The 10,923-nt window shown below is 33.7% G+C and overlaps 1 protein-coding gene across 7 annotated transcripts; it reads left to right on the top strand.

Annotated features, from left to right (window-relative positions):
* On the top strand, positions 1–10,923 carry LOC116345207 (protein fem-1 homolog B). Of its 7 annotated transcripts, none has more exons than XM_031774399.1 (10): positions 1–19; positions 659–1,420; positions 6,735–7,017; positions 7,866–8,218; positions 8,515–8,618; positions 8,761–9,046; positions 9,606–9,689; positions 9,778–10,203; positions 10,310–10,445; positions 10,569–10,923. In XM_031774399.1, the coding sequence occupies exons 2-10, from the start codon at positions 1,133–1,135 to the stop codon at positions 10,730–10,732; spliced, it is 2,124 nt and encodes a 707-aa protein (XP_031630259.1). In that variant the 5' UTR covers positions 1–19; positions 659–1,132; the 3' UTR covers positions 10,733–10,923. The 7 variants fall into 7 exon arrangements, with proteins under 7 accessions (XP_031630259.1, XP_031630256.1, XP_031630258.1 ...); XM_031774396.1 differs by having other exon boundaries at positions 481–1,420; XM_031774398.1 differs by lacking the exon at positions 1–19 and adding an exon at positions 32–251.

Genomic DNA, 10,923 nt, shown 5'->3' with positions numbered 1-10,923 from the left:
TTCAAGATAAACTTTCATTGTGAGTAGTGAACTAATTGTTTTAAAAAAGGATTCAATTGCAGCGCGAACAAAAAAAATTGTTGTTTAAAACAAAAACACAGACTAAGAGTGTGTAAAAAAAAGAAGTGAAAAACTGTCGAAACTCGGTATTCACAACGAAGTGGCTTATTTTTCTTCGGTCGTTCGTTCACCACACATTTTTTCTTGGTGAATGCGACGACAAAGGCAAAGCTTATATTCAGAGAATAAATGTGAAAACAATATTTGTTTTTTGTTAAATCATGTAAATATTTTCATATGCATCCATAACCAAAGACATTCTATCATTATTTGATGCTCATCATTTCATGTAGATGAGATAAATTGATCGTAATCTCAGTTTGTCTTTCACTATCTCTCTGATTTTCTCCTATCGATGAAAATTCTCTTTTTAACGTTTTTTTAATTTGGCCGATTTTTTTTTTTCATTTCGTCCACTAGTCGACTACGCCATTCAATCGTGCGATCGCTACGAAATCGAAACGAACGCATAAAAAAGATAAATTTGTTCACAGAGAGAGAGAGAGAGAGCATACTGTCGAACTTTGATCAAACGAATACCGAAGACAACAACAATATAAATAGAATGAAAAGTTCATTTATTTTGTTATTTTTATAGCGACGATCAAGATTGGTGCGTAACGAAAAGCAAAGACATAAACTAAGAAATATTCATAAACAATATAATACAATATCTCGAAGTAACTATGCGATTGTGGCGTGTTTTTCTTACGGCCAAACCAAATTACGCGAATGAACAGTCGATGACAACATAATATTATACAGTACAGTAAATATTATAATAAATTACGAAAAAAGGAAAGCACACGAAGTAATAATATACAAAATAAAACCGAATCGTGTGATTCAGAAAGAATATGTACACCAATTATTTGAAATTGGCATTCAAATCAATAGTGCATTATTAAGACAAAAACAAAACGTGAACGATAATAATAATCATTTGCTTTGATGTTAACATTGTTTTGAATCCATTGTGAAACAAAATTGAATTCGGTTACTTTTCGATAGACAAAATAAAACTCTCTTCGTATTTGATATAACACAAATAACAAACAAATATAAGAAGAAAATGTCACGTGATATATTTTCTATGGTATCGTCAGAGAGTGACGGAAGAAATGATCAGCAAGCGGCCGCTGCGACCAGTGAGCGAATCAGTAATCGACAGCGTGATGAATCGACTACAGACACCGCCAACGATCAAAACCAACACATTGAACCAAGCACCGAAGAACACGTTCGTCCTTTTATCAAAGAACGAGTATACTATGCCGCCAAAGATGGTCTACCAATTGCACTCACCTCATTGTTATCGAGCGTTGAAAATGAATCGACAAAAAATGCCTATATCAATCAGGTGAGTCTAATAACAGTTATTTAAAATGCTTCTTAAATAAACGAAATTCAACTCTCTTACTATATATGGAATCATTGGTACACTCTCATTGACCATGGCATGATTGCATGGCATTTTGTTGGATTTTAATGGGTTGCAAAATATTTTTGCGTCACCATCATTGAGACATTCAACTCGATGATCACAGACAAAAAAAAAACAAATACTATCGTCAACAAATAAGATAGCGAAATAGTAAATTAAATTCGAAGATTTGGATTTTTTTTTTAACTTTTTGTAATTTATGCCACGCTCTTTCCACGAGCCACGCTCTTTCATATATATTTTTTCCTCATCTCTGTGAATATTTCATATATTTGTTTCATGACACATCTTATGAGAGGAAAAACACAGCAACAACAACAATAAATCGCTTTTCTCTACTCATCCAAATCCTTTTTTGCTGACGCGCGATTTCTTGATTTAGTTACAAAGTAACAGTTGTGTATATGCAAACACGTTCATTCACGCACACTCGAGCCCGTATATGAGCCTTCTGAAAATCAATTATAAATTGATGCAAATGCTCAGGCAGCAAAAGCGATTTGATTCATTAGTATTAAACGCAAAAAACGAAAAGACGTAGAGAGAAAGACGAAAAAAAACATTGTTCGAAGAAAGAAATAGACGTGAAATAGTTAATTTTAGATGAGTTTTCGTCTATTTATTTTTATTTACAAAACGCTTAGTCGGAATCGATACAGAGTGTGAGACTCAAAGCAATATATAAAACACAGATCACATGAATTTATTAAAAGTCACGATGAAAAATGTTCCAAATATGTTCGGACACATATATTTTTTGTGTGTTGACCTTCAACGGTGTCCGGATCGCTTATATTTCCAAATTCCGACTGAATTAAATCGTCAAAGTAATCATTATGATAGCCGAATAAATATTTTAATAAACGGTCCAAATGCAAACCACATAAAATGAAACGGAATTGATCATGATCGCAAAATTTCCAAGTTCAACATTGTCAACCTTGAATATGGCGTCTACAAAGCTTTAAGTGTCAAGACTTATTATGAGGTTCAAACTAGAGTGGCGTCTTAATTTTGGATCATCGCCGCAAAGAAGAGGCACAGGGCGGGGGGGAAATGAGTGCCATGCTGGTTACTCATGTGATTCATTCTATTGGCAGAGCGAAAAAACAAATGCTGTGTAATTTGGGTGGGGAGTGTACTGCAGTTGGTGTATGCATTTCAAAAGTACTAGACATATGAGCCAGAGAACGGTATGACAATTGCACAATGTAATGAACGTTCAAGTGGCATTTTACAACATTGCTAAGTCTTTGTTGTTGATATAATCGTTTTCACACAACGAACGCATCGTTGTTGTCACAATTGTCATATGCGTTCGCCATATTTTAATAGCATTTCAAGCGTTGAATCACCAATATATATATTAATTTTTATATCAAAGTCATAACTAAAATCATGAAGAAGTGCTCAGAAGTGCAAAAAGAGACGATATTATCATGCGAGGCATAAAAAAGCGGCATGCATGAGGAAAATGGGAAAAGTTAAGATTTCATTTCTATACTCATTCAATCGAATTTCAAGTAATGATGCAATTTTTTGGTGCCGAAAGTCAGGATTTTTTTTATGTGTGAATTTTTTAAAATTTGATTACACATACATATATAATGACAGTAACAATTTTCCAATGTGTTGGAAGGAATGCTTGTAATGTAATAAGAATAAAAAATTATTTTTTCCATTAATAGAATTATGATTCATCGTTCTAAAATTAATCATTTGGCTACCGACAAAATGATAGTGATAAATAAAACAACATTCCAGCCATAAATAATTTATCAATTGTTCATAAATCTTATCTGCAATGTGCACACATCATACAGATTTTGTTGTAAAGTATGTTCAAACAGTAATAAACAAGAGCCGAGTTCAAATAGTACAGTGCTGTTTGTCACACAGAAACTCTTGTCATCCAAACGTCTTTATAACACACTGGCACTTTGAACTCATTTGCTCTCTGTCAATCAATTATCTATTTCAAACACCAAAAATATCAAAATCTAAAATATTTGGATGATAAGCGGCGGAGCTTTTGTGAACTGCAACGAATCATTCCATTGTACATGTGTGTGTGAGTGTGTTTTTCTGTGAATGCTTTGGAAATAATAGAAGACGAATGATGTCGGATATAAATTGAATTTTCGTTCAATCGAAAAATGTTGTGCATTTTTTTGCAAAATGGGAAGATTGATTGAGTAGAGCAAATGTGATAGAGTAAACTAATTTCAGGTAATCACAATGGAGATCCAGTGCATTGGGTACCTTTGTACTCGATTTGTCGTGATTTTTATTCATGATTTTACGTTACACCGGTAGAGTTTATTTGTGCGTAATTCGCATAAAAAATCTATGTGATAAAATAATATCAGAAAAAAAATGTTTGAACAAAGAAAACTCAGCGGCAGTATAATCGGTTTCTTGTATAATGCGACATTGGCCAGGGTAATGACATGGGCATATTGATGTGTGTGTGTGATTCAAAATGAGCTTGTACGCTTATTGTCGCCAAAAAAACACAATAGTAACGAAAGCAATGTGTCACAACTACACATTTGATACATTGTGCATATAATGCCGCATACATGCACGTCCCTTCGTCCATCTTCATTCGATATCCTTTGATTCGATATCCAAGTGAATTTTATTTTAGAATATATACAAAATGTCAATGTTGTGTTTTCATTAAGTTGTCAATTGACCGATAAAATCAAATTGATGGCTTTGCACCGTTTGATTGATGATTAAATTGGTTTAAAAAAAAATCGGACAATCGAATCTGTAGCAGCATTTGTAGTCACGTTTGCTCTGATCGATGTACAACCATATTATCCCAAACGGGACCATATCGTCAAATACAAAAGTAAACAAATCAAATGCATATTCGGTGAAATAAGTAAAACCATTTGTAATGACAACAAAAATTTGTAATTTATTGCAAGAAACACATATTCCACACATTAACCTATTTGTAGGTTATTACAATTTACAGTAGAATAAGAATATGAAATACGTACGTTCATTCTCCAAACAAAACGAACAATTTTGGACTGCATGAACAAAGGTCTATTTCCCCGCCACGATCGAACTCTTTATCAAAACATCATATAAATGCAATAAATTTTAGTAGTGTGCAATGCATTTACTTCATCATTTTTTTTTCTCTCACTGTAAATGAATATAATGTACGCGTATATGTTTTAATGAATGCGACAATGCAGGCAGCGTTAGCCTCAAAGCACAAACAAATTGAATTATTGCTTGAACTGAATCAAATTAAAAATAGCCAAATTCGCATTTCTTCGATGTATTTCATTTGTTTTTCGTTATATCCCTACTATATTTTTTTCCTCTCACGCTCGATTCATTTCGTATCGCCGATATGTGCAGCGCACAGCGGGTATTTGTTATTGTTTCGCCGTCAGTTTCGATCATATCAGGCACAGAGAAAGAATGAGAAAGGAATTCTCGTTGAGAGACGGAGAGAGGGAAGAAAGAGATAGGAAGCGATATGCATTTGTATGCACGTCATGAAAATGGAAATGCCATTTTATGTGTTCCAAAGTGCATGTACTTCAATTCGAAAAATGTTTGAAAACGATTTAAAGCCATTTCTTTGTCCATTTGTATTTGTGCATTTGTGTGATTATAGAAGCGCGTGGTAGGGAAATGATTTCAATGCATGAGACAATTTTTGGCGTCGCAAACAAACACAACAAGATTGTTTGCGTCGCGCGCTATAGATCGAAATGAAAGAGAAATAACCGTGATTTATTTTACGATGGGTCTCAACGAACGTTATTTGTGCACAAATCAACATATAACAACACACAGTAATATAGAATTCGGTTCGTTATTCAGTGCAACAAAACGGCCATTACTCATATGTATGCGATGTGTAGTACAGCATTGGTATCGCATCATCCCGAATAACTCACCGCACACCCGCTCACTGTTTAAAATTTCATCTATCTCGAATATATGTAAATTGAAACGCAAAACTTTTTGTTACTACTTTCACGAAAATTACCATGGGCTATATTTAGCCAAACTCAAATTCTGCACATGAGAACAACTAGGGGGTGGTCACAACATTCAACATTTATTTTACATTCAAAACCATTTTTAATAAAAGATTCGTAAAAGATGAAACATTTTTTGAATTTTTTTTTTGATTTTGATCGATATACATAAATTCGAAAAATGAATGCCGGAACATTTTTCGTAAAGTACTTTCTCCCAAACGAACGTTTTCCTGAAAATTTGGAAATTCTTCTTGCAAAAATTCCTGATTTTCCAGAAGAATTCCTCGAATTTTCAAGAAAATGTTCGTTTGAGCAACGTTCGAAAAAAAAATCGAATTTCTTTGGATTTTTTTAAAGTTAAAAAAAAGTGCAAGTAATTTTTGTTGGGGGAAAACCAGTCAAGCAAAATGTAAGACGCCATTTTTGTATAAAGAAAGTAATAAAACTTAATCGAAATGTGCCAGAGATAAATAAAAGAAAGTCTTATAATGCGGAATTTTTCACAAAATCATGAGTTCCGTTTATTTAGTGCGCAATACTCATATGGCGCGTCGTCCATCCATAGAAATGACGACTAAATCTCGATGTGAAAATCGCCGATATTCGATGTAAAAATTATTTACGCGTCAGCAAAAAGTGCGTGCGCGAATGCGCGTCTAAGCACGTTTTTTCGTTAAGATCGTAAAATGTCAATAAAGCAACAAGAATGAAAAATCTTTATTTATGTGTATTTGTGGCATTGAATGTGTCGAATGGAATGCCTTACGGTACAACACAATCAGCTGAAAACTCAATTCATGCTCACTGTATTTAAAGATTTTAAAAATAGAATGGACCGACTTTTACCGTTTCGAAGATCATCATTTATTTATTTTCATTTATTTCATGCTGTTGTTGTTTTTGTCGTCGTCGTTTACTCGATTTTTTTACTATCGCCAAATTGCTCTATTCAAATAGCGTTTTAAATTATGAGCAAAGCATTTGTATGAGTGACGATGACCATGTTAACATATCCAGTTGATTAGTAAATCGTTAAACTTTAACTGTAATCTGTCATCGAATGTTTATTTCTCTTTTTCTTTCATTTAATTTAATTACTAAGAAAATGAAATTTATCATATGATCAAATTCAATTTGATCGGCGATGGAAAACTTTTATTTTAATCTTCTTTTGTTTTCGATTCCTCCTTTCTATTCACTCATCGAAGCAGATAGTCGAAGAAGATGGCCAATCGTTTACACCATTAGTGATAGCAGCACGAAACGGTCGTTACAAAGTAGTTAAAACGATTTTAAATAATTTCAAGCCAAAAATTGAACAAGAATGTGTGGTCAAGTTTGACGGTCACATTGTGCATGGAGCAACGGCTCTTTGGTGTGCAGCTGGTTCTGGACATCTTAACGTAATCAAATTGCTTATTCAATATGGTGCTAATGTAAATCACAAAACCAAAACACACTCAACTCCATTGCGGGCTGCCTGTTTCGATGGTAAGTTTATTTTATGTTATCCTTGTAACCCTTACACAATTAATCAATTTGATGGCGTTGCATATTTCGTTTTATTTCAAGGCGAATACGTTTTGTTCCGAACGAGCAAAAAAGGCTAAGAAGCCAACAAAAACAAATATGTCACATGAAAAGCACACTCTCCTGAGTCGTATGAATTTTAGCGTGTGCAATTTTAAATAAAGGCGCATTAATACGAAATAGAAAATTAATTTCAAGGAAACAGGAAAAAAACACACAATTAAAATTCAGCGATGCGCAAAATTTCACACGATTTGTTTTTTTTTTTTTTTTTGTTTTCATTTAAATTCGTTTAAACAAAGGAAAAACAATCGAAGAAGAAAAAAAAGTGAATTTATCTTTGTGACAAGAAATTATGCATGAGAGCGAGTGATAAAGAGAAAAACAAGAAATTATTCTCATAACATTAAATAGCACGCATGCTATTTTCGGTTAATTTACATTGTATATGTAAACTTTTTGATACGTATACGCGGTATTATTGTCGTTTGGCATCGAACAAAAGCAAATGACACACGTAAATTACCAAGAAATGACATTCTTCCATTTTACTTTTGGGATATTCTATTTTGATAATACGATAAAGCAGAATAACTAACTTTTCACATTGACGATTAAGAGAGGAATGTTATTTAGCATTTTTTTTTTTTGTATGTGTGACTGTCTGGTTTCTTCTTTTTTTCGTTTCACTCGAATTCACTTAAACATTTGAATGATCTAGTCATATGCTAATACATAACCGAAATTCTTACACACATTTCTTATTGTTGTTGCTCACTTTATTTCTTTTTTCACTTTATATTCCACAGGACATTTAGATATAGTAAAATATTTGGTGGCTCATAACGCTGAAATAAATCTAGCAAATGTGTATAATAACACATGTCTGATGATATCAGCGTACAAAGGTCATACGGATGTTGTTGAATTTCTATTGAGCAATGGTGCTGATCCTGATCAACAAGCTCTTTGTGGTGCGACCGCTTTGCATTATGCAGCTGAATGTGGTCATGTGGATATCTGTGCGTCACTACTTGACTATGGTGCAACGCTCAAACGTAATGAATTCGATATGACAGCTGTGACAACGGCTGCCGAACGAACCAGAGAATTAGTTGTAGAAATGTTTTATGATCGACCCGGTTTATTGACAAAGGAAGAGGTAAAAACAGTTTGTAATCTGCTTAAAGTATTAAACGATTTCATATACATGCATATGTGCGGGAAGAAGCTTTTCTCTCCAATTTCTATCAAGGATCTCTCAAAAACATATTCATTTGTATGTCGAAGAGCGAAAAACATTTATATGCACAAGCAATTCCGAATCAATATAGAATGCAAATTCAATCGTATGCCATATTTGTCGGAGCATGATAGAATGGATGATTCAAGTACACATAAGCTTTTATGAATGCGTTATGATTTCAATTTTGCTCGTTTTTTTGGTCTATTTTCCAGAAAATAGACGCATTAGAGTTAATGGGTGCATCATTTGCTAACGACAAAGATAATTATAGTCTTAACAAAGCTTACCATTATTTGCTATTAGCCATGGAGTCAAGGTATTGTATATTGATCACCTTTTTTTGCCAACACTGACACCAATGACATGTCAATTTCATTTATTGTACTTTTTCTATTCTTCTCGTCATGACATCATCGCTCTTTCTTCGGCGCTTTGTTATACAATCGCAAATGTTTTAGATATGAAGATCCAAAGAATGTGATTCGGAAAAAAAATATTGCACCAATACCGGCATATGAGAATTGGATTGAAAGCCAAACCGTACAGGATTTACAAGCTATCCGATATAATCACAATTCAATTCATATGGAATCATTAACAATACGTGAACGTATTCTAACAACCAAATGTCCCGATGTGGCTCATCCAATTGTATTTCGTGGTGCAGTTTGCGCCGATAATGGCAGATTTGATAGGTGCGAAAGTTTATGGTTACATGCGCTTGGACTTCGGCAAAACAACAACGTAAGTATAACGGTCGTAATTAATAGTCAAATGGACGTCGTTCTCTGAAGATAATGTTCAAAATGTGGCCACATGAATGCAACGATAAAAAATGACACTTTTAATTTGAGGAAAATGGTCAACAATTTTATGGCCAAATTAAGAGTTCTCTTTTACTTAAGATTCAGAGTTGCACAGAAAATCGCCGATAAATTGTGACACACCCAACATACTTTCTGAATTTGAAGATATTTAAGAATTAAGAATTAAGGGGGTAATTGTAAAAAAGCAGAATAAGCTTAGTATCAACTGCAAATCCCAAATAATTGAAGAGAGGTTTCTGAATTCACTAGAATCAAAATCGTTCATGGGCGCGAATTGAATTTTTGTGGAAAAAGAAGGGTAACACATCGCCAGAAGGAGTAATCAGAATCCTCGGACCCTCTTCAGTCAGAAAGTATGTCACTCAAACTAGAGTATGAATTATCTTTATTGAACGACGTAATTCAACGGAAAATTAGCAAAACAACATAATGAAATAGATGGGCATAATGACTTTAATTTTTTTCAATAACTTTAGTTATCTGTACAACGAGACCTCTTACGGTTTGCGCAAGTGTTTTCTCAGATGATACATGTTTCGGTTCCTCTGCGTATCCAAAATGTAAGTACATTTAAATACGTGAAAATATCTTATTTAAATTTCTTGTGACATGATTTCTTTGGGGTTTTTTGTGTATATTTTTCTATAGATTTTGGCTGTATTAGCTGCATGCATACGCGAACTAAAAGTAAATAAAGAAAAATTTACGAATCCCGGTCCAAAAGATGATCTCGAAATTGTTATGGAAGAATTCGAAATGAACATCATCACCGCATTGTATCTATGTACCATACTCACAAAACTATTGAAAATGGATGCAAAAATAACTGTAGATGATCGTAAAAAGTCTGGCCATTTAGTTTATATGCTGAACAAAATGAATTTGAAATTACGCGATGGTCAAACGCTCCTTCACTTGGCTGTGAATGGTGTAATGTCTGTTGATGATTTTCACACGAGTGATGTGTGCCGTTTTCCGTGTGTCGACACCGTTCGATTGTTGTTGGATTGTGGTGCATCAACGACCGTATTAGATTGTGGCCGTAATTCACCATTACATACGCTAACGGCAACCGTAAGTTAAACATTATTGAAAATTAGTTTTCTTATTCAATGATGATATTTTTTTTATGGCCGCTATATGTGATGATGTTTTTTTCTCTTTTTTTGTGTGTTTACAGTTAAGCTTTCGTATGCCTGACCCGCAAGTCGACATCGATACCATCAAAGAAATTACAGATATGTTCATTGAAGCTGGTATCCATATGGATGCGGTTAATGTTGAAGGACTAACTGCTGCCCAAATTTGTACTTCACGTAAGCCTCTGAATTTGCAAAATATTTCGCATTATTTGGCGGCCCCTTATTTATCAATCATTTTGCATCTATCTTTTATGATACATTCAATTTATCGATCTTTTTTTTTTAATTAATTTTCAGCATTCATCCAAGTGCTGTTACGACGATACGAATTTAACGAAGTTAGTTTACGATGTATTGCTTCAAGATGCATTGCACAACACAAAATACCATATAGAGGCATTGTACCCAAGCAGCTTGAAATGTATATTGAAATGCATAGCTCCGAAAAACTACACACCTAATGTGCACGTCACCAAACGTTCTCTCTACATCTCTACATTATCATCATGACACATATGTCGCATCGTGATCATACATTCACACGCAAACATACTCAAGTCATGGAAAGGAGAAGTGATATCAATGAAATAATATTATGTAAATAATAAAATCGTACCTATATTTATTAAATTACCAATTATATTTTGTCTAA

The sequence above is a fragment of the Contarinia nasturtii genome, unplaced genomic scaffold (genome assembly GCF_009176525.2).
Source record: "Contarinia nasturtii isolate CC-2019 unplaced genomic scaffold, AAFC_CNas_1.1 Cnas_scaffold_1240, whole genome shotgun sequence".
NCBI lineage: Eukaryota > Metazoa > Arthropoda > Insecta > Diptera > Cecidomyiidae > Contarinia > Contarinia nasturtii.
Note: the sequence above shows the minus strand (reverse complement) of the source record. Positions and strands in the feature narration are given on the sequence as shown.